Below are 24,041 nucleotides of genomic sequence, written 5' to 3'. Positions count from 1 at the left end.
TTTGTCAGACTGAGCCTCATCAGAGAAACAGAAAATGTTTCATTTAGTGATGTTTATGGTCCAATTAATGTACACCAATCAGCCATAACATCATGACTTCTGACAGGCGAACTGAGTAACACTGATTATCTTGTTACCATGGCACCTGTTATTGGGTATATACACTGCTCAAAGAAATAAAGGGAACACTAAAATAACCTCCTAGATCTGAATGAATGAAATAATCTCATTAAATACTCCTTTCTTTACATAGTTGAATGTGCTGACAACAAAATCACACAAAAATTAACAATGGAAATCAAATTTCTCAACCCATGGAGGTCTGGATTTGGAGTCACACTCAAAATCAATGTGGAAAACCACACTACAGGCCAATCCAACTTTGACGTAATGTCCTTAAAACAAGTCAAAATGAGGTTCAGTAGTGTGTGTGGCCTCCACGTGCCTGTATGACCTCCCTACAACGCCTGGGCATGCTCCTGATGAGGTGGCGAATGGTCTCCTGAGGGATCTCCTCCCAGACCTGGACTAAAGCATCCACCAACTCGTGGACAGTCTGTGGTGCAATGTGGCGTTGGTGGATGGAGCGAGACATGATGTCCCAGATGTGCTCAATTGGATTCAGGTCTGGGGAACAGGCGGGCCAGTCCATAGCATCAATGCCTTCCTCTTGCAGGAACTGCTGACACACTCCAGCCACATGAGGTCTAGCATTGTCTTGCATTAGGAGGAACCCAGGGCCAACCGCACCAGCATATGGTCTCACAAGGGGTCTGAGGATCTCATCTCAGTAACTAATGGCAGTCAGGCTACCTCTGGCAAGCACATGGAGGACTGTGCAGCCCCCCAAAGAAATGCCACCCCACACCATTACTGACCCACCGCCAAACCGGTCATGCTGGAGGATGCTGCAGGCAGCAGAACGTTCTCCACGGCGTCTCCAGACTCTGTCACGTCTGTCACATGTGCTCAGTGTGAACCTGCTTTTATCTGTGAAGAGCACAGGGCGCCAGTGGCGGATTTGCCAATCTTGGTGTTCTCTGACAAATGCCAAACGTCCTGCACGGTGCTGGGCTGTAAGCACAACCCCCACCTGTGGACGTCGGCCCTCATACCACCCTCATGGAGTCTGTTTCTGACCGTTTGAGCAGACACATGCACATTTGTGGCCTGCTGGAGGACATTTTGCAGGGCTCTGGCAGTGCTCCTCCTGCTCCTCCTGCTCCTCCTTGCACAAAGGCGGAGGTAGCGGTCCTGCTGCTGGGTTGTTGCCCTCCTGTGGCCTCCTCTACGTCTCCTGATGTACTGGCCTGTCTCCTGGTAGCGCCTCCATGCTCTGGACACTACGCCGACAGACACAGCAAACCTTCTTGCCACAGCTCGCATTGATGTGCCATCCTGGATGAGCTGCACTACCTGAGCCACTTGTGTGGGTTGTAGACTCCATCTCATGCTGCCAGTAGAGTGAAAGCACCGCCATCATTCAAAAGTGACCAAAACATCAGCCAGGAAGCATAGGAACTGAGAAGTGGTCTGTGGTCACCACCTGCAGAACCACTCCTTTATTGGGGGTGTCTTGCTAATTGCCTATAATTTCCACCTGTTGTCTATTCCGTTTGCACAACAGCATGTGAAACTGATTGTCAATCAGTGTTGCTTCCTAAGTGGACAGTTTGATTTCACAGGAGTGTGATTGACTTGGAGTTACATTGTGTTGTTTAAGTGTTCCCTTTATTTTTTTGAGCAGTGTATAATATACATTTGATATATTAGGCAGCAAAGTTGATGTGTTAGAAGCAGGAAAAAGGGGCAAGCGTAAGGATTTCAGCAACTTTGACAAGAGCCAAACTGTCATGGCTAGACAACTGGGTCAGAGCATCTCCAAAACAGCAGCTCTTGTGAGGTGTTCCCGGTCTGCAGCGGTCAGTACCTATTAAAAGTAGTCCAAGGAAGGAAAAGCCATGACAGGGTCATGGGCGACCAAGGCTCGTTGATGCACGTGCGGAGCGAAGGCTGGCCTGTTTGGTCTGATCAAACAGACGAGCTACTGTAGCTGAAATTGCTGATAAAGTTCATGATTGTTCTGATAGAAAGGTGTCAGAACACACAGAGCATCACAGTTTGCTGCGTATGGGGCTACATCAGACAAGTACCATGTACACCCTTTCATGGAAACAGTATTCCCTAAATGCAGTGGCCTCTTTCAGCAGGATAATGCACCCTTCCACAAAACAAAAATGGTTCAGGAATGGTTTGAAGAATACAACATTGAGTTCACTTGTGTTGACTTGGTCTCCAAATTCCCCAGATCTCAATCCAAGCATCTGTGGGATGTGCTGGACAAACAGGTCCAATCCATGGAAGCCCCACCTTGCAACTTATAGGACTTTAAAGATTTGCTGCTAATGTCTTAGTGCCAGATACCACAGCACACCTTCAGAGGTCTAGTGGAGTCCATGCCTCAACGGATCAGGGCTGTTTTGGTGGCAAAAGGGGGACCTACACAATATAAGGCAGGTGGCCATAATGTTATAGCTGATCGTGTACATTTTATGATATTGCATGTGCACTGTTTCCATGTGATTTCTATGTAAGTAATTCAATAATAGTATGTATCTGTTCCTGTATTTCCAGTATTGCAAACCCCCCTTCTTTTATAGTCCAATGATATTTCGCTGATGATTGCACGTTTTATTTACTGTATATGTGGTGTTTGAGTTTCGTAGAATATCCCTTTATGTCCCTTTCTCTCCCATATTACAGTACAGTTCAGGTCTCCTCATCAGTGGCACTGGGGGAGTGCTCCTGGAAAAGAGATAAAAGACAAAACTAGAAAGTGTCTAGAATATTTTTTTATCTGTATTCCCACCTTGATCTGAATCAAAATACACCTGATAAGTCTTACTGATGGCAATCACGGGATATGTCTGTCAGGATTTGTTTTATAAAAGCAAATGCTAGTAAATAACCATCTCGCATTGTGAAGAAACTGCTTCAACAAACAAGCACTTCCTAAAACATACCCTGCTTGGACAAAATGGGTTGTAATTCTGCATGTTTGAGCCTCTACATGACATCTACTAACATCAAGCAGTAGAAACATATGACTAAGCCAAGAATGGAAAAAGAGGTGATACATAAAATTTTTTAACCTGGCCATCCATGTGTTACTGTAACCAAAACAACAGTGCACATGAATATGGTGGGCATGTCATCTGGTTGTTCACCTTTGCTTGTAAAACAAGCTTTTTATAGTTGTGTTAAAGCTGAACTTATTAGAAAGCAGTTTGAATGTGATGTTTCCTTTCCTCTTTTGAACTCTGTTGTTAATCCAACAATAAAAAGTTAAGTACAGTGTTATGCTTAACTTAGAGGTATACTGGTAGTACCAGTAATTGTACCCAGGTTGTAGCACTGGTCCTGGTCATAAAGACAGACAGACACACACGCAGACACACACATACGCGCACAGAGTTACCTCTTCCTGCTCATCCTCAGAGTCGTCATCACTAACAACAGGTTTGGCTCTGGTGCGTCCTGTTCGCCTGCTGCGTCCCTTCCCTCGATCTCCACCTTTATCCTTCCTCCCCAGACGGATCTTCACTTTCACCGAGCGAGCTGGAGACACACACGCACACACACAGACACACATAAATTGATATAAGTAAAACTAAGACTAATCTAAAGAATAAAGAAGCATTTTAGTGTTATGAAAACAATGGAAGTGAAGTGCTTCTCTCAAGTGAAAAATAGTCAGAAAGAAAAAAGACATCACAACACACTGACAAAGTCAAACACTAAAATTAAAAAACCCAAACTCAAAAACACACACACTTACATTCGCACTCTGATCCTTCCTCCAGCTCCTCTTCCTCTTCTTCACTCTCCTCTCCCTCGCTTTCCTCCTCCTTCTCGATCTTTTGCCTCAAACTGGTAAACACTGACTGGAGGACGATGGAGTCTTCATATATCTGCTCACATTAGAGAAACATAGTAGAAAACAACTGTTTATAACCAATATCATGTACATACAGGTAACACCGGCAGATAAAAAAAGCTTTCAGCATCCACAATTTATTATTGATTATATGATTTATGCCCTCCAAGTTTCATCAATCAGACTGTTTGTATTAAATTATGATGCATCAATCCTTCAAGTTTCCTAAAAATAGGTAGGGGCTGAGATATGAAACCAGACAAATCAGACATAAGCCAAGTGAGAGATGCATACACAATTCTAACTGAAGGAGCAGGTGTTGCTGTTTCTGCGATCACAAGCGAATAATTTATACAGTGAGTCTCACCAGTGATCCTTCCAGGTTGAAGGTCTGAGCGTTTTGGAAGAGCAGCATGACGTCTCTCTCCAGGTCACCCAGACTGCGGTAGCGATGACCTCGAATCCTCTCCTACAGTGAAGACAGTATGTACATGACTTTGTATGTAGGAGAAAGTAACATGTTATGTGTATCTGTTAACCTATTAATTGTTCCCACAAAAGAATCATTTCTTAGGATCTTACCTTGATCTTCCTGAAGTCCACAGGCTTGCGGATCAGTTCATAGTACTCTGGCAGCTCTTTTCGAGACGGCAGCTGGATGAACACCTCGCTCAGCTGCCGTCCGCTGGTGCTGCAGGAAATTACATCGTCAGGATGAGACAAAACATCCGAAAGCTCCCCCTTAGTGATTGAATTCATCATATCAAATGTGCCTTTGTTAGTTTATTCCATCTAAACACTATGCGTGAAAGAAACCGTCATTCAGGAACAGTTTTTCATAATCACCCTTACGTATGAATAAAAATGTTTAGCTTCTATCTATCCGTTTCTATTAAAACTGACGATAAGTTTAACATTTTCATGAAAACCATACACATCTATTTCTTGCTTCACAGCCCCAAGCAATTCGTATCAACCGCCTTTTCACGGACTGGAGCTTTACTCCTTAAGCACTAACAAAAGTAATTGTTAAAACATTTTAATGTGTAGGAACATGTAGAAACAAAGTATTAGTTTAGACAGATTAGTCAGGTGATGCAAACTTCACATTAAGATCATGTGAAATTTGATATGGTGTAATGTAGAGTTGCATGACATTGCAACGTGTAAAAACAAAAGATGTTGTGAACACATGTTTAGTGAGTAATTAACTTCTACACTATTATAGTGCTCTCACTAGTGTGATCTTTATTAGAATAAGAAGTAATACACTGATGCAAAATACAGTGCAAACCTCTTACAGAGTATTTTCTTCATTTATCATGCAGATTTCCATCTAACTGACATTTTAAATTCATGAATGTAAAGCAATGAAACGTCCATATAAAAGTCCATATAAGCGGTTGTAACCATGATCACTATAAGCAATTTCCACTGTTGTGCAACAAAAGTAATAGCAGTAGTTTTGTTTGCAAAACTACTGCTATTAACTTTCATTTGTCATTTTTTGGCTGTGTTTCACACTTGGTTCTGTCCTTGAGTGTTGAAATGTTGCACATTTTCGTTGGGTATTAAGTGACCTGATACTCCTCATGTATATTACACAAATCTTGTGGTATGGTTCAGTAAAAATCTTGCTACATCTTTAATATCATTTAATTTGCACCAGAAGAAACATTGTTCTGCATACATAATGTGAATGGCTCAAAGAGCACTTGTCAAAGACTACAAAGCTCATTTGTGCTACCTGTCTTTATACTTGATGACAGCGTCCACGATCTTCTTCATCTTCTTTGTGAGGGCTGGGGGGTTGGGGGAGAGTTTCTCAGCAGGCGGTCGCCCCCTCTTCCTCTGCCTCTTCCCATCTTCATCTTTGTCGCCTCGTCCTCGTCCCCCCGAGGAAGAGGAGGGACCAGGGAGATCCAGGTCGCGGTCGCGCTTCCTCTTGCGGGTCGTCTTTTTGTGTCGTACCTCTTCCTCCACCTCCTCCAGTGTCCCCTCCTCGATAGCCTGCACAGGAAAGACAGACTGTAAAATTAAAATAAAGGCATTTAACGCACAAAAGAACAAACGAGCCAGCTCTGCCCTTTCCTCATGAGGCTAATCACCTTGAGCCACTGCTTCTCAGTCAGCGAATCGCTGTAGTCCACCTCCTTTCGCTGCCGAGAACCTCTTCCAAACATTTTCTCCTCCTCCTCCTCGCAGGTCAGCCGTTCAACCTCAGCGTCATCCTTCATGATCCAAGTGGGCAGCTCATCCTCCTCCATTAGACGAGGTTTTCGCCGCGGGTTACGGGCCTCCTCGCGACGCCGGTCCAGGTCCATACGCTGAGGGAGGGAGAGGAGAAAAAAAAGGGCAAAGCAACAAATACGTAGCGAGAGGATTTTGGTGGAGTTAGGGCTGTGGGGGAGGACTTGTATGAGCTATAACATATCTTCAAAACACAGACACTGACCATAAACTGGTCGAACTCCTCCTCACTCCTGGCAATCATCTGGTTGACCGTCTCGTCGTCTGGCACCTCATCCTCCTCCTGCATACAGCAGAGACACATTGGCAAGCAGCACATAAGCAAGCACAGTCTTGTAAAATTGTGTGTCGCTGGTGCTCGCACACACATTCATGCGTAGACACACTTCCTGACCCCAGACCTCGTCTTGCTCCTCGTGTTCCAGGATGGCCTGCAGGAAGGCCCTGCGCTCATGGCTGGAAGACTTCTGATCGAACATGCCGGCCTGGATGACCTTCTGGTCCACGTTCAGTTTGTACTTGGCAGCGGCCAAGATTTTTTCCTCCACACTGTTGACAGTGCAGAGACGCAGCACACGCACCTCGTTTTGTTGACCGATACGGTGGGCTCGGTCCTGAGCCTGCAGGTCCTGCAAACGACATCAGGAAGAAGCAAGAGAATGAGTATAGGTTTAAATGTTACTTTCATAAAATTGTGGCTGGAGAACAAAAGTGGGTATGTGTGTGTGTTTGTGTGTGTTTATATAGTAGTAGGCTAAGTCAACAAGCCACCTTTACTGCAGTGGCACTACTTGTAACCTGCTTGTAACACTGTTTCATATGTAAAGGATCTCACTTCGTAAGCACTTTTGCCAAGAAATCTGACATCTATTGTTATTCAAATAAAGGGTATACTCTTAAAAACTCCAGTTTAAACAGACAGTTACTCTTTTCTTGGTTGTGCTGTTGTCAGCTGCTCCAACAAGAAACCTAAGCCTTCGAAAAATCTATCTTACTTTTATAAATGTTCAATAAATCCTTATGAAGTCAACAAATCCTGACAAAGGACCAACCAGAACCATTAAAGGCTGACAACCTGCCTTCACAGGGCAGATGGTGAACTGCCATCCCGCGCATCTCTTGCTAGCTGTGTCCCGTCTAACAGTACAGTGTGTTTAAATGCATCTGATTTTACATAGAACTACCAGTTTTCTCCCAATAAGTTAATATACAGCCTATTACGATATACATATCACCGTTTAATGCTGTAAATAAACATGAAAATTAACAAAAAACTTCCAATAAATGTTTTTAAAGTGCGTAAATAAATTGTAACCCTAACCCTGGGTCGTCAGTGCGCATGTGTAGGCGTAGCATGTGTGTGTGTAGTGGCAGAAGAGGAACACTTGCTGAAGAGACCGAGCCCGGGCTTCACCAGTGTTGCGCCGAGTTGTCAGCACCTCGCGGGACTTTCGGATAATTTATCGCCATTGATGAACCACACACAGACTATTTTATCGTTTTTAAATAGCCGGCTACTTGAAATAGACCCGCGAGGAACTGCAACCTGCATGCAGTTGTCGGCAGCACAGCATGCACGCAAAACTCTGCACAAGACCAGTGAATGACAGGCGAGAGAGCGACAGAGTTGTTGTTATGTGTATGGTAAGCTACACATGGCTACATTTTAAAGCAACTGGAAGTTAATATCAGCTTGATTTTTGAATAAATTGTGTCTTTGTAATCACACCTGATGTGGGTTCCAGTCAGAGTCAAAAATAACCACAGTGTCGGCAGACTGCAAGTTGAGGCCGAGGCCTCCGGCTCTTGTGCTCAGGAGGAAGATAAAGTACTCAGATCCTGGGTCATTGAAAGTCTTCAGTAACATTCCTCTATCCTCAGCCTTTGTAGTGCCTGAGATGTAAGGGAGATTAGGAAAGAGAAGAAAAGCAGATGAAGGAAATACAGGAAAAATACAAAGCAAACAGAAGGTGAGGAACAATATGTCAAAAGGGAAATGGAACAGAACGCATGAAATAAAAAGAGAATAAAGGGCAAATTCACACACACTTAGGCAAGTATACTGTCTCACCATCCAGACGCAGATACTTGAAGTTGCGATATGCAAAGTAGTCTTCCATGATGGTCATGAGTGAGGTCATCTGACAGAAGAGCAGCACTTTGTGGTTTGTGGCTCTCAGCTTTGGCAGGATTCGATCCAACACTTCAAACTTGCCTGATGCCCGATACAGGTCAGGACTGACGGCAAGGTAGGTGGATTGGGTTACAAGGGTTGTGTGTGTGTGTGTGTGTGTGTGTGTGTGTGTGCGTCTGTGAGTGTGTGCACTTGACCTTAAGTGGAATAAGCACTTACCCCTGGACTATCCCACCAGAGAATCCTAAATGTTCAGAGAAGGATTCCTGTGAAAAACAGTCAAAACTTTATTCTGTAATTTAGTCAAACATTTCAATTCTGGCTTTATTTTGAAGTCAACTTTGTGTGAGAAGAAAAAAAATAGGGCATTGGATTTTACACTTGCTCCTCACATCCTAACAAATCTTCTGTATGAAATACAATCACAGACACACAGTGAAAATAAGAACTGCAGACAAAACGTTTTTGCATCATGCTCGTCAGTAGTACCTCTATTTGCTGAAACATGTAAGGGTGGTTACAGATCTTCCTCAGCTGCATGATGGTGTTCATCAGCGTCTTTGTGCCTCCTTTACCCTGGAAAACACAATGTGCACAATGCCTGTCATCACATTTTTTTTTTTTTATTCATCTACTCATAATGGACAGTTATCAATTCTCTCTCTAAACATCAAACGCATTGTATAAATGTGAGAGCCAAGGACCTTACCCTGAGAATAAAAACACAACCTCAAAATCTAATTTCATATTCTCGTGTCACGCCAGTCATAAGATCTTGTAAGGTAGCTCCATGTGATATCACATAAGTAATCATCTAGTGCCACATATTATGTAGGCCTACTTTTTTTGCATGCTGCACATATCATGTTAAGAATCTAAAAACATTTTTGATTCTGGAAAAAGGACAGAATGGGGCACATATACTTCCTAAAACATAACAGACCTGGAGTCAAGACCATTTTATTTCAGTCAAGTTAAATTTGGCCATATGGCTCTGTTGTGGGATCTCCCTGCCCTTCCATATGCATACGTGGAAAGTCTAAAGCCTGGTTCACACTACACGATTTTTAGCATGATTTGCCGCTCAGCGACCATTAGGCTGTGATCGGGAGTAAATGAGCGATTGATCGGCGGTCGCCAGTCGTTATGTGTGAACTACTCAACAACGCATCACAACGGCTCCCCGACACATTCCTGACACATCGCCGACGGATATCTAGCATGCTAAATATCTGGAAGAGTCGGCCGACTCGACATCCACATCCAGCCAATGAGAGCATGCAGCTACTTTTTCTCTGCCGAACACTTTTTACTCACCTCCAGCTCTCTGTAGCTCAGACAATCCCTGCTACCTGTGTGTGCTAATCCATCCTTTGTCTTTATAATTGCTAACTTTATAATAACAAATAACAGCTGTTGTGTGTGTGTCGCGAGCCTTAAGGCAGGTAGAGCAGGATACAGATCAGAGCAGGTATCAGTGACAACAGAAATTACATTGTGTAACACAGCATGTAAAGGAGTAGCTGGGGTGGAGGCAGGTTGTAAAACGGCTTGCAGAGGAAGCAGCGAGGGTAGTCAGGGTGAAGCACCTTAAATAAGGCGCTTAATATGATATTTGCCAATTGGATGCATAGAAGGGAATCAGATGAGCCATCAGCTGCTGTGGACTGACTTTGAGATCAGCTGCTATCGGTTCATGTAGCCGGGATTATGAGCTGAGCTTGACTTCGTGGCCAGCCTGAACTAACACTTTGCTCAGTTTTCTTGTTTAGTTATAATGATGCCGTAACCTAAAACCCATAGTGTTTTAAGTGTTTATGCCCTCACCTTCTTGTCTTTCTCTGATCCGTCAGTGAGTAGGACCCCCTTGGCCTGCATGTGCCTGTACAGCACCCTCTGAAGAGACGACATGTCACACTTGATCACGTATTCCACCTGAAGGAGAGGAGAGATGGGCTGAATTACATAAAGAAGTGGACAATAAAAGAGGGACAAAGGCTCAAAGACAACAGCTGACCAAAGGCAAGAAATGTACAAGCGCGTAAATGTCTGCTATCGCATTTATCAGCGTTACAAATATTATATCATAAAATTTTATATCTTAAAAAAATATGTGCTTGTCCTCCCATGTGTGTATGCTAGTTTATCTGCTGTGTCTGTTGACATAAGTTAAACATGCCTTCTCTGGAAGCTGTGCCTCCACTTCCTTCTTTAATCTGCGTAACAGGAAAGGGCGAAGCACTTTGTGGAGACGACGGATAATCAAGATGGTCTCCTCTTCATTGAGATCAACCTGGACACAGAAAGAATGAGAGTGTACCTCCAACATGTTGTCATCTATCACAAAATTGAGAGCACTGTGATGTGGCTACAACCGAGTCTTTCTCTCCACCTTCTCTCCAGTCATGGCGAAAGGGGCGTTGAACCACTGCTCAAAGGTGCTGCAGCTCTTGAATATGGTCGGCAGCAGGAAATTCAGCAACGCCCAGAGCTCAGGTAGTTTGTTCTGGAGCGGCGTTCCCGTCAGCAGGACTCGCCGGGGGGCCAGGTAGTGGGTGTTCAGGACCTGGGTCAGCTTACAGTGGTGGTTCTTCATACGGTGGCCCTCATCCACGATCATGTATTTCCAACGAATCTGGTGAGAGGAGAAGAGAGGAGAGGAGAGGAGAGGAGAGGAGAGGAGAGCATTTGAGTTAAGCTACTGCTACACTGTCTCACTGCATCCAAACCAACCAAAATTCAGAAAGTGCTCATAGGATAAGATCTCTTATCCAGTTTGTCCTCATGACCCACGCTGGCTCAGTCCCAAGCCAAAGCCTTGAGCCACCTAAAAACTTGCCTGAACTACAACACCCACCTGTCAGCTCAGTCAGGAAGCCTATATGACTACATGAGTGCATAGCAGCACAACGGCCACAGAGGACAGTCGGAGACGCGGTATACAGGCGGTGTCAGTGTGTGGCAGCACCTAGGAGAAAGCACTGAGACGCAGCACAGGGGGTGGTAAAATTGGCCCGGCTCAATAACTTTAAGAGGACTTCAGGGATTTAGGGATGTGGGAGCTGACAAACACACCCAAACCTAAAGCAAAATCAAATGATTGACAAATCAACAAAAAAAAACAACAACATCCTGTTGCAGGCATGTGTACATGTGTTTGTGTGTGGACTTCTTCTTGTTTGTATGTACACATCCCATCTCACCTTGGCCAATACTTGTTTGTCCTTGATGATGTACTCGTAAGTCGTGAGTAAAACGTTAAACTTGCCACTACGCAGCTGGGGGACGAAGGCTCTTCTGGCAGCAGGAGATCCCTGAAAGTCAAAACATTTGAATGTACGAATAAAAAACTATTAAAGTAAAAATAAAGTACAGTAAGATAAATATCTAAAACTTCTTCCATAATACAGCGGCATTTTATTATACAAGCAAAAATGCAAAACAATTTATTTAGCAATTTAAAGTGCATTCTCACATTTTGGGTTTGTGGGCAGAAGTAAGAAACATTAAAGAAACATTGGTACCGTGGCTGTAAAAACTCACCTTGTAGGACACTTTCACGACTGTCGGTGCCCACTTATCAAACTCATACACCCAGTTAGAAAGAGTTCTGTCAATGAGAGACAGCTCAGTTGTCATGTAACAATTTCTTTTCTTTTCTTTTGTAGTGTTTGCTTCAATAACTTTCCTGATATTGCTATTATTTTTGGTTAGCTCACGAGAGGGGTACAATGATGAGGTAGGGTCCATTGAGTCGTTTGTTTTCCATGAGGTACGTGATGAGGGCGATAGTTTGGATGGTTTTTCCCAGACCCATCTCATCCGCCAGGATCCCATTGAGGTTATTGTTGTAGAGGGAAACCAGCCACTCCAGACCTTTAATCTGACAGACAACGAAGGGGGAAAGAAACATTTACCTCCCTTGTCAAAAATGTCTGTGCCAGGTACGTTAAGAGAATATCATGCAATCGATTGTGCTTGTTCACCTGATACTGTTTGAGTTGTCCATTTATTAACAAACTGGACTGTTTCTCCACCTTCTCTGTGACAGCGTGAGCCACAGAATAATAAGACTGGAGCCCACGGGCAAATGCTGCACCGCTATATTCGTCGTCCACATCCTGTTTAGCATTTCTGCAGAGGAGACAATAAACGCTTTGTGCGATCATGGTAAGGTAATTTGGTGGACTTTTGTTATACCTTATGAGCACATGTATAAGCATAAAAATGTATTCAAGTACAGTACAGCATATATGTACTCACTCGATAATGTGTCGGACATCCACCTCTGACACGTCTTCACTGTCAGGATCTGTAATCTTCTTCTTATCCTCCACCAGAGCAGAGGATGGCTGAGGCTCCTCCTCTTCCTCCTGCCAGACAGCTGGTCAGTGGTTGCAGCAGTGAATGTGAAACTCGCTTCAAACATGTCTGTTAAAACAACCCACCTCCTCTTCTTCCTCCTCCTCGCTGTCTTCACTGTCTGAGCGGGGCGCCACCTCATAACTGGACAAAATACACGCATGCTCAAATTTAATTTACCAAAAGCCCCTGTATCTTTCTGCAAGGTAGAACATTTCAACTGTACTAGTCATCCTCACGCAAATGTATATACCTATTTTAGCCACACACACTAAAGCATTAAAGTGAATTAATTAAAAAAGATAGCTTAAGGAGACAAGACTAAAAGCTTAGACATTAGCAATAGCCTTAATAACACACCAGAAAATAAGATAAGACAAGAAAACATTGCGAATAAAGCTTTGTGAAATATGTATAGTTTGGCTTGTGGGGTGGCGCCAGAGGAAATGCTATCTCTAAAATCAAAAATATGTATCCTCAGTAGCCTAAAACTCAACTTCCAGAGCTGTACTTGAGAGGTAGTTAGGCTTAGCTGTGCCTTGAAGTAAAAATGACAAGTAGCATGTAGGTTTTTAGCCGGTTAGCATTGTATTGTTTGCAAGTGAACATGATGATGTTTAGCAATTTAATATTTTGCACACTAACAAACTGTTTACATATCAGCTAACTAACATGTTAACTGCTGGATGCTAACTGTAGATGTAACACACTGATAGTTAGCATGCACATTTAGTATTTTAGCATGTTAGCTAGTTAACATGCTCATGATTAACAATATAAAATTTAGCAAATTTATCAGCGTCAACATGCATTCAGTTAGCATCTTTGCCATGTAGCATCAAAGTTACAACCACAGTGCGAAATAGTTGATGCTGGTGGTGGAAAGTAACTACATTTACTCAAGTACTGTAATTAAAAGTAGTTCTGAGGTACTTATACTTTATTTCTATTTTATGATGCTACTCCACTACATTTCAGAGGGAAATATTGTACTTTTTACTTCACTACATTTATTCGACAGCTGTAGTTTCTAGTTACCTTTCATTAAAATATTTCACTTCCTTTAAAAAAACATATGAAAAAGCTATAAAATACAATGCATTGTTAAAGATTAACCCAGCTTTACAGCTAATACTTTTGAGTAGGTAGTTTTGAATGCATGGCTTTGACTTGTTTTGCGTGGTAGTGTTGGTACTTTTACTTAAGTAAAAGATCTGAATACCTCTTTTCCACACAAATTCTCATACAGGGCCAGAGAGACAGTCTCACCCAGGGTTCATCTCCAGCCAGGTCTCCAGCTGTCCAGCTTTAGGGGCGTCCAGTCCTGTCAGGATGTTCCCACTGTCTACATGGATGACCTTCACAGGCAGGTCACTCATCTGACTCGTCTCATCCAAAGGCTGCAGGGGAGGAGGAAAGTTATCTTTTGGACTGGGCTACTTTCATTGAGCTGGATTTAAATGGTGGCTAATTAAAATTAGACCAAGCTTTAGATAGTAAGGCTGTATGTTCAAGTTGATTTTCCATCAGTGATAATTACGCTGCTGCTGTTTGGCCAAATATCCAATTATGATTTAGTATATGCAGTGTAACACACATTTTATTCTCTCTTTGTGGTTTAATTTGCTGTATATCATATTGTTTGCCATTCCAGTTGTTATCATGTGTGACAAATTATTTACTAGTTTTCTGAATATGCGCACATTGCTACAATAAGCTACAGCCAATGGCTTTTAACTTTAGTCACCAGTCGCAGATAGGTATCGTTTCGATATGTGTTTATACAGCGTGATGTTTGTTAGCGCCACTGATGAAAATCTAGATGATCAAAATGTTTATAAAAGTCATTGTGTGAGCAAAGAACAGTGGGCAGATTCGACTTGCTGCCGTGACACTAAAAACTAAAAACATAACCCCCTGAAGCTTTGTGTGAAATCTGATCTACAGTATGCTGTTTAAACACAACATACTGTAGATCTGATTTCAGGAGGTCTCAATGATGAATGAATGAACAAAGAATCAGGTTTGCATTGTGAACCCAGCATATTCAAAGAGCGAGCATATATTTTCATAAACAAAGTCAGTGACTTTGAATATCTGCTTTAACTACCTCTTCCTTTCTAGAGTAGATACAAAGTAATCTACACACTGTTACACACTGCATCTACTCACCTCTCCATCAGGACCTAAGGCAGGAGCCTGACCCTCAGCAATCTCCAACTGCAAGACAAGAAGAAGTTAATCTAATCCCTACAGAGATCGTATATGACTCGTGTAAAAGTCATTGATTATCAGAAACAAAGATCATTGGTGCTGAGTATAATTGAATAAAACAGAGAAGAAATTTGACTCCAGTGTCGGAGGTGTAGACTGTTACATTTACATTTAACTCTCCTACTGTTTTCCATACCTTCTTCTTTTTCTTCTTCTTCTTCTTTTTCTCCTTGAGGGCCTGTGCAGCTTTATGAGCTCTGACCAGCTCAGTGAGGTTGGCGACATACTCGTCGGTTTGCTGCAGCAGGTAGGCCAGACGCTTATCCTTCTTCTGGTCGATCAGTTTACGATAGCCTTCCTCATCCTCAGCCTGGGAGGACAGACACATGCACAGTGTGTGTAGGAGGGTGTGTATACAGGTAAGTGTGTAATGTGCATGCTTGTGTAACTCTGTCTAAGTCTGTGTATGGTTTCTACTCACCATAAGCCTCCTCATCCTCTCTTTCTCAATACGCTCATTCTCTTTCTTCTGCTCCCGTTCAGTGTTTGCATGGTAGGTGGCCACAGCCTTGGTCAGTTTCTGCATTTTGCCTGTGATGGAACGGTGGTACTCTTTGAAGTCTTTGGCGTGCTGCAGGATGCTGTTGAGGTACTCCTAAGTAAGAGTCCAAGTGTGGGTGAAGATAAAATACAGGAGAAGAAAGGAGTCAATCTAATCAAAAGCACTACTTTTAATCTGATTGCAAGTAACGTCACAACTGCATTCGTCTTTTACCTGATGTTTCTGCCTGCGTTTGCGCTCCTGCTCAATCTTCTGCTGTTTCTCCAGTTTCTCTGTGATGCGGGCCTCTCGCAGAGACTGACGTTTGCTTCGCTTGTAGGCCTTGGCGTCAAGGGCGGTCTCCAGAGCTGTGTCACGACGCATGCACACCACCACCTCTTGACGCAGCTGTGGGTAGTCGTGCACACAGACAAATATACAAACATGGACTCCACCACTGAAAACATGCAGAAATGTGATGCTGTGAGGGTTAAAGGTGAAGGTGAAAACATGAAGCTTGATGATTTATTGCATACCTGTCTCTGGAAGTTAAGAAGCCGGAGGGCTTTGAGCTCTATAGTAGCTTTGGTACGTAAATCACCAGCCAGAGAACCCGGCAGGTTCTCCAGTTCAGCAATACGATGAGTGATACGGGCCTGTAACCTGAGGGAGCAAATACCACTGAGTTGCAGTATTTTCATTATGTTGGCTTTATGTTTTTCTTGTTTTTGAATATAATTGGTAGAAAAATTTGCAAGAAGACTCTCTAGCAATGTACTGCTTATGGTACAATATACAGTAATCTTAACCATTCAAATAGCTTAAGTTTATTTTAGTCATTTTCTACTCAAGAAAAAGAAAATTAGATAAACTTTGCATCCCCAAAGGTACTGGTGTACCTGTACTCTCGCTCCTGTAGTATCTCCACTGGGTCGAGGCCGCAGGGTTTCTGAATGGGGGTAATGCGGTTCTGCTTGGCGTGGTAAGGCATCATGGGAGTAGGCTGTGCCGGCTGGCCGGGGGACTGGGTCTGTGGAGGCATTACTGGGGAGGCAGCGGGGGGAACAGAAGGAGGGGCAGGAGAGGGCCGGCCAGTGGGCTGAGGGGGAATCAGCTTTTGGGGTGCATTGGAGGGGGCTGCTGCATTCACCATGGGGCCTGGAAGAGAAGTAATGGAATTAATAATTATGGTTAAAACTGACATGAATTCTGACAATTAATACTAATAATAAGTATTCACATGGCTGTGCTCCATTTACGCCATGACAAAACAGAATACACACCAGGTGTAGGTTTTAGTGAGAATGTCTGCAATGAAAAAGGTAAATATTCAATGTATAGAAAATGTATTATTTTCATGTAAAAAAACTGAATAAAGTGTTTAGGGTTTCCACTATAATTCTGTTTTTGGTTGGGTTGAAGTGGTGACTTAAGCAACAGTTAGACCACAGGACACCCTAACATCTTCTGCTGCACAAGAAGTTATAATCTACATGTTTAAAGGTAAACTGTGGAGTTTATGACCACTTATTTTTTGTATCGTGCACATCGGTGAGGATGCACATATGGGCAAAGAGAGACACATACCTGCTGACGGTTTTATGCTATTCTATTGATCAACAGTTGATGGCGGAAAGGCACCAATGGAGATGGAAATGGAGTAATACACCAACAAAGACGGGGAAGATGAAGACTGCTAGCAAGTAAACATGGATGTAAACAATGTAGGTTTCATGAGAAAAGAATTGCAGTCAACAAGTTTGTTAGACCTCAAGGATACACACAATGAGTTTTGTTGTGAAACACTGCAAGAAGAAAACTCCACAGGGCACCTTTAGGTAAGCTAGAACTGATTGAATGAAATAGATATTAAGATAAATACCAGAAAGTAGAATAAATGTAATAAGCTGCAGGCAATGAGTGTCTTATTATTACAGTAGAATGGGCAAGAGACTACAATTTGAACATAATATTAAAGCCATAAACTCTTATCATCTTAAATTATGATGTTAAAGAGGTGGTATTGTGCTCATTTTCAGGTTCAAAATCCTATTTAGGGGTTGTACCAGAACAGGTTTACATGGTTTAATTTTCAAAAAACACCATATTTTTTGTCATACTGCACATTGCTGCAGCTCCTCTTTTCACCCTGTGTTGAAGGCTTTGTTTTAGCTATGGAGTGACACATCTTGTCTCTAAATGATCTTTGTTGGGAGTTGCACATGCGCAGTTCCTAGTAAAGGACAACTAGCCAATCATAAGCAGAGAAGGGCAGGTCAGCGAGAAGCCGGTAAACAGCTTCAATTCAGCTGTAGGCTACATGTTGCCGACCAGCTTGGCAACATATAAAAGTTTCAGAGTGGTGAGTTAATTAATCTGTAACAAAAGTATCTTTAACAAAAGTATCTTTAATCCATAAAGTTTTAACTGAGCTCTTTCTGGACTTTCTGTCCATTGACTGCCTGGAGGGTAGCTAGTGATTGGAAGGGAGAGGAGAAGTGTGTGCTGCAGCTCAGTGTTTTTCCACCGGTGTTTTTGAGGGCGTGTCCGAGTAGCTGCTTGGCGAGTGTTATATGAGCAGCATTTAGCTTTCGAGAAAGGGAAACGGCTGGACTACAAACGAGCTGTTTTCAGGCAGTTCAGAGCAGAGTTTTCTGTGGGAGATGGAAACTCCCTTTGGGCTTGACTTTGGGCTTTTTAACTTTGCAAACCTATTACATGCACAAAAAAGATATATAATTCAATAAAGGAGAGGGAAAAAGCCAAAAAGCATAATACCACCTCTTTAATAAAAGGTCAATATTGGCGTCACATTATGGATTATGAACTCTTCTAAACCTATCAATTAGGCGTAATAACTAGAATTGATATGTGCATACCAGCTCTCTGGTATAGTAAAAGGTTTCTTCTTAGGTACTCACACTAGTTCAGCAGCAAAAGAGATCCCAAAAGGTCTTAAAGCAGCACCACATACCTTCCGACCAGGACTTGGGAGGTCCATTTGGGTTTTGTCCCTGCATCCCAGCTGGAATCCCCGATGGGCCTGGAGGAGGCATGTTGGGACCCATCATTCCTAATGAAACAAATAAGGGCAGAGTCTAATTATACATTTAAACATATGCTTTTTTTAAATTTGAGAAGAGGTCTGTGGGAGGTTTATGAAAATTTGCACCTAACTACAGTAGGACATTTCGGTCTTTAATCAATAATGGAGACAACAAGGCAAGAAATTATTAAATGAAAGGCAATAACTTAAATACCACAGTTAAAAACAATACAACACAATGACACAACATACAATTTTCTTTCAATACACATACTAACATCAAACAAAATACTTACAGTATCCTGCACTCTATATTACTAATGCAAATGTGGCTTTTTGATCATGTTTTCATATTCATGTTCAATTTAAAACTTAGTAAGTGTGCTACATGTTTTTACTTCCTCAATGTGGCTGTCTAATAAATACACCCCTTTCACTTAAATACATTATTTTTTTAAATGTGTAAATTCCTTGAAAATCATATTGATTTTAAACAACCTTTGGATACGTTCAGGTAATAATTGATTTTTAACTCTATACACGATTTTACTTTATTTGACGTTTTAAAGTCTCCCAAATCTCAAAATTTAGTCTTTAATATAATAAGCAGTGAGTTCGCTGGTTCGTGGTAAGCAGGTTTGTAAACAAAACAATTGTTATAGCTCTCTTTTTGAAGTATAAAAATCAGATTTGCATTTGTTATTATGTATTTCCCAAGATTCCACACAGTAAGTTCTATATGGATTTATAACAGTATAAGGTATAGAATGAAACTTCATATAGAAAATGCTGAATTGTATCCAGTCTTCTTTGACATTCTTGCTTAATATTGTCAAAGAATATTCTTAGGGGGCTTAATTGACATAATAGGGAGGTAAGACAGGTCTAGCTTGGAGTCATTAGCTGACCCCACAAGTGTTCACTGACCTTCCAGCTCTGCTGTAACTGTCCTTGTTAGGGAGGCAACAGTTAGACTGATGAGGTAGAGACAGTAGCTCAGGCATCGAGCTAACAGAGATTGATTTTGTCTTACAAGAATGTTTACAAGAATTTACTGGTCCACAGATTAGAGTGCAACTCATAATAAGAATTATAATAATCTTTAATCTCATGGAGAGTAATAGATTCCAATATGACGTAGCATTGGAGTCTAAACATCAGGTAGATCTGTTGTTCTAGATTACAGCCAGCTAAAGATGACCTAATAGGGAAACCTAAAGGCACCTACAGTCCTTCAGATTTGGTGCTGGCATTTGATGTATTCACATGTTGGCACTGTATGTCCTCAGCCGGGCTCAATAAACCATGCTATGTTAAGTCTTCATCAGTCTTTGATACTTCTTCACACTTCAGTTTCCTCAATAGTTACATGTGGTTTTCAAGCATAATTTATTATCGATTATCACCCACGTTTAATGTAATTTCAGACACTCTTTCAATTTCAGTGCCATTTATCATGGGTTTGCTTAGTGTATTTATTGCCTGATTCCCAGTAAATGTGAATTTAGTTTTACTTAAATTCAGTGATATCTCGTTAAAATCAAACCAACTCTTTGTATATTTCACTTCCTTTTCAACTGTATCCAAAAGTTATTTCAGTTTATTACCACAACAAAAAGAGTATTCAATGTTATAAATTTATCTTTCAATCAGTCCCATGGGTGCTCACCGTGAGCTCGGCTGTAGCCTGTGCCCATTGGCCCGGGCCCTGGTCCTGCTGGTCCACCTCCTGGCCCGCCGCCGGCTCCAGGAACCAGGCTGGGCATGGGCTGCGGTTGCTGCATCCCAGGCATCGGCCTCTTCCCCTGCACAGCCATCTGGAGGTGGTCTGGCAGGGGCTGCCCCCGGGCCAGCATCTTATAGGCCATGATCTGGGCTCTGAGTTGGTGAAGTTGGTTCTGGTTGAAGGGGGTAGGGCCACCCGGACCAACGGGACCTGTAGGGCCTCCAGATTCAAGGCCTGTTCCGAGGCTGGTGACACTGGAGCCAAGACTGGGCCCGGGGCTGGGGCCTGGGCCAGAGCTACCTGGAGGGCCAGACCGGTTATTGGGACCCAGAGTGTGTTGATCTACGCTGGGGCCATCTAAAGGTGCAGAAGCAGAGCCGGGACCACCAGACGAGGAAGAAGAAGAGGATGATGGCATAAGAGGTCCGGAGGGAGGACCATTTGAAGGGACAGGGCTTGAGTGGTCAGAGCCACCTAATGGAGAGTGGTAACCTGGAGGACACAGGCAGAGTTTCCTGTTTTTATGCTTAGCTAACCGGCTGCTAGCTGTCACTTCATATTTACTGTATGGACACGAGAGTGGTAACGGATCTTCTCATCCTTAAGAAGCTCATTTCCCAAGATGTCAAAACGATTCCTTTAAAAGCCTGCAGCATAGCCAGTGGAAAAAAATTAGTTATTCCCTTTTGCAAAAAGCACCAGACTCTTATTTCATAATGTTTTTAACTCTGACTCACAATGCTAAGCATTTCTGTCTGACTGTCTGTGGTGTTTCATTTCCTGTATCCCTGTCTTATAGCAGGCTGCATTCAGAGGCCAATCTACAAAGGTGCCACCTGACTGTTAACACTGCAACACATTGTTTGAGCTAGACTGAGCTGTGGTACTGTATGATTTGATAAAAGAAACACCTTAAAGAGTTTGCCAACAATGGTTCATTTCACAGCTTGCTACAGTGTAGACACTCCCTATGAGCTAGTCAGGCCACATGTCTACACCATTACAGATGTGTCACTTTTAAACGAATAAGTCTTACACAATGTTGGAAAGAATGAAATTGCTTAAGCGAAGTTTACTCTACATATAATCCTACCCTGCGAGTGTTGGTCAAGAGGACTCGGTGGTGGGCCCATCCCACTGTGCCCGCCCGGTCTCATAGACAGTCCCTTCATCTGACTGAAGCGGCTGTCCTCACTCATACTCTTCTCATGCATGCTCTCCATGGGCTGCGGGAGAAATCATACAGTGTTAAAATCAGTCCCCGCGAGAAAATCAGTAGGTATTTGCAGCTGCATAGGTAGTACAGTTCTGCTAAGAAAAAAGCACATTAAAATAAATAATTAAACAGTAATAATATAAAATATGGAGAAGTAAGGAGTTCTGAGATAATGACATATCAAGTAGACTGCATTGTGAAAAATATGGGAAAGAAGTATGGGTTATATATAGATTTAATATGCAGCAGGTGTGTTACAATGTGAATGTTTTCAGCCTGTGCCTGTTATGGAATGGTGGAGCCATAATGAAAATGGCACTCATTTTCCTACACACAGAATAAAATAATAACATAATGAATTGAAAACCGATTAAAATGAACGTGCAGTCACATATATAATATGCAAATCTGCCTTCTTAGTCCACAGTTGAACAGGTCTTGTGTGTTGTTGTGAAATTAACCTCCATATGGCTGCATCGTCTATGGATCACCTCCTTTCTATGTGAATGTGATGTTAACTTCTTAATATGCATAATAACACTGAATTGTGGGATATGGATTTAAAAAAATAACTGCTGACACTCTCTGTTGGTCTCAGTGGTGGTGTGTCTCAGTGGGACGTTGGGTTGGGTTTGTACTTCTTACTTTGTGCAGAGGGTGCATGTTGTCCTGGCCATATCCAGAGGGCCCTGGCTGGGAGTGTCCAGAGGAGGGAGGGCCAGGGCTGGGGCCCATCATACTGTGAGAGGAGCCTGGGGAGGGCCCGGGGCTGGGTCCCAGCATGGCACCAGGGGAGGGACCTGGACCAGGGGAAGGACCTGGACGAGGAGTGCCTCCCATGGGGGGATCTGGAGTCGACATCGGCCTGGATCTCCTGCTCCTGGATGAGCAGCAGGGACCTGATAGAAAGCAAAGAAATGTCAGAGAGGTGTGAGGGAGGGAACTGTCTTTGCAAAAGTGTGGCAATGCAATGAGCAAAGGTTTTCATCTAAAGATGCATTAATTTAGTGGATTTATTAGACAAAACTTTTAAAAACAAATTGACAGTGAAGCCTTCAACTATGCTTGCTAATAAATAAAGTATGTGCACAATCTTTGCAGGATCTGGGTGAATTTAGTTCAACGCCTATCAGAAGCCTCGCCATCCTCCTGCTGCGCTGCACCAAATCACCCGTTGTGCGCATATGCAATTGCAGCTACAGGGTGTGCTACTGCGCTTGAACTGAGCACGGGGAAATACTGTAAATTACGCACATGAGCCTATGCTACTGAAAATTTCCTCATACAGACCGTGAAAGGGTGTCTAGTTAAATATATAAAAAGAAGGGGGGAATGGCGGACTGTGCTTGTGCGACTGACCTACCCGCAGCAACAGGACAGGCAGTCCTTGGTGTATTTCTGCGCTCCTGAGTTTATATTTGCGGGAGCTAAACGAAGATGCAGCAGTTGTCGCAATTAGTCCACTCACCCTCTCTGTAATCTGCCTTCAAGCGTTGATTTGTTTCACCGACGTGGCTCGAGCGCCCCCTCCACCGCTCCTATGACCGAATGTCTAGTCACGACTGTCAGGCAACGCGCATGCGTGCGCAGCGACAGCCAGGCTTAATTCACAGACTGGACTGCAGGCTGTACAGTGTTTGTAAATAGTCATGAAGCGGTATAGTTGGGGGTTAGTTATCGTATTTTGTAGTGATTCAATGACAAAGCATAAAATACATTAACAGGAGATCATTCAAAAATGACCAATTTTGAACAAAATAATGATAGATTATATTATTGATCAATGTCAGTAAATTGCAATCAAGTTTTTTCTTTTAATATTTTAATAATTCTCAGAACTTGCAGACACTGAGGCCTTAATGCTGCAAGAACGGAGGTTCAAAGCTGCAAACTTATAAAAGGACACCTTTTCTGTACATGATGATTAAAGACAAATAAACATGCTACCTAAAGATGTGCACCTGTCTCAGAGTACTGACAAATGCAGTACTTAATCTACAACGGACTTTTAAAACATCTAAAATAAACTTGTTAACTTGTGTTACTGCTTCTTTGTGTGAAACTTACCATACACAGCAGATTTCACTCTCACCATGTAACAATAGACATTTTGGTGCATTTAAAGCATTTTTGGAATTCATCCATACATTATTTTACGCCAAGACATTTACAATGGTATTTGAAGTACAAAACCTTTTTTAACAGTCTGTAGTGAGAAAGGGTTAATCCAATCCAAAGCCTTACATCCTGTTCTAATGAACTCTAATAAAGTCATTTGAAACACCTAAACAATGTTAAACCATTGGATGCCATTTATCACTTAAGATGGCTTTCGCACTCACTCACCACTGTGATTAATATTAATTTTAAAATGATCTGACGTTAATCACTGACAAATAGTAGGCATCAGCATGTAGTCATTTATAATGTGTCTGAGTTGCAGAAATATTTAATGTCTTTAGTCGAGTTCAAAGTGAACAAACATGAAATCAGATCACAGGACAGGTTAACTTTAAAAGTTCCTCATACCAACTCTGAACAGTGGAAGACTAGTTTCCAGTACCATGCAGTTTACAATTGGAATGAACTGCAAAACAAACTGACGTTGAAGACAC

At 42.5% G+C, this 24,041-nt stretch overlaps 1 protein-coding gene across 5 annotated transcripts; it reads right to left on the bottom strand.

Annotated features, from left to right (window-relative positions):
• Window positions 1-1,684: 1,684 nt before the first annotated feature.
• On the bottom strand, window positions 1,685-22,287 carry LOC119899185 (transcription activator BRG1). 5 transcript variants are annotated; one of them, XM_038713653.1, is made up of 33 exons: window positions 22,072-22,287; window positions 21,304-21,436; window positions 20,154-20,702; window positions 18,413-18,511; window positions 16,338-16,596; window positions 15,975-16,101; window positions 15,673-15,846; window positions 15,379-15,552; window positions 15,094-15,267; window positions 14,856-14,903; window positions 13,953-14,083; window positions 12,770-12,827; window positions 12,585-12,694; window positions 12,308-12,455; window positions 12,041-12,204; window positions 11,865-11,931; window positions 11,525-11,635; window positions 10,714-10,956; window positions 10,501-10,614; window positions 10,149-10,256; window positions 8,811-8,897; window positions 8,541-8,587; window positions 8,259-8,425; window positions 7,917-8,080; window positions 6,556-6,816; window positions 6,393-6,470; window positions 6,046-6,264; window positions 5,685-5,965; window positions 4,520-4,628; window positions 4,305-4,406; window positions 3,839-3,971; window positions 3,479-3,618; window positions 1,685-2,805 (listed from the first exon to the last, which is right to left on the bottom strand). In XM_038713653.1, exons 1-33 carry the CDS (start codon window positions 22,285-22,287, stop codon window positions 2,770-2,772), a joined length of 5,031 nt encoding a protein of 1,676 aa, XP_038569581.1. In that variant the 3' UTR covers window positions 1,685-2,769. The 5 variants fall into 5 exon arrangements, with proteins under 5 accessions (XP_038569581.1, XP_038569582.1, XP_038569583.1 ...); XM_038713654.1 differs by having other exon boundaries at window positions 5,685-5,947; XM_038713655.1 differs by having other exon boundaries at window positions 6,589-6,816.
• Window positions 22,288-24,041: the final 1,754 nt, after the last annotated feature.

This window comes from Micropterus salmoides, unplaced genomic scaffold, assembly GCF_014851395.1.
Source record: "Micropterus salmoides isolate LMB-PRFRI ecotype aquatic unplaced genomic scaffold, ASM1485139v1 Ms_hic_scaffold_12, whole genome shotgun sequence".
Lineage (NCBI taxonomy): Eukaryota > Metazoa > Chordata > Actinopteri > Centrarchiformes > Centrarchidae > Micropterus > Micropterus salmoides.
The sequence above is the reverse complement of the archived record's forward strand: the minus strand, read 5'-3'. Positions and strand labels throughout refer to the sequence as shown.

Coding starts and splice junctions, on each gene's coding strand:
- LOC119899185 (XM_038713653.1), bottom strand. CDS start 22,287: ATGTCGACTCCAGATCCCCCCATGGGAGGCACTCCTCGTCCAGGTCCT. Junction 18,512..20,153: donor AGGCTACAGCCGAGCTCACG/GTGAGCACCCAT, acceptor TTGTTTCATTAG/GAATGATGGGTCCCAACATG. Junction 15,268..15,378: donor AGAGGATGAGGAGGCTTATG/GTGAGTAGAAAC, acceptor CTGTCCTCCCAG/GCTGAGGATGAGGAAGGCTA.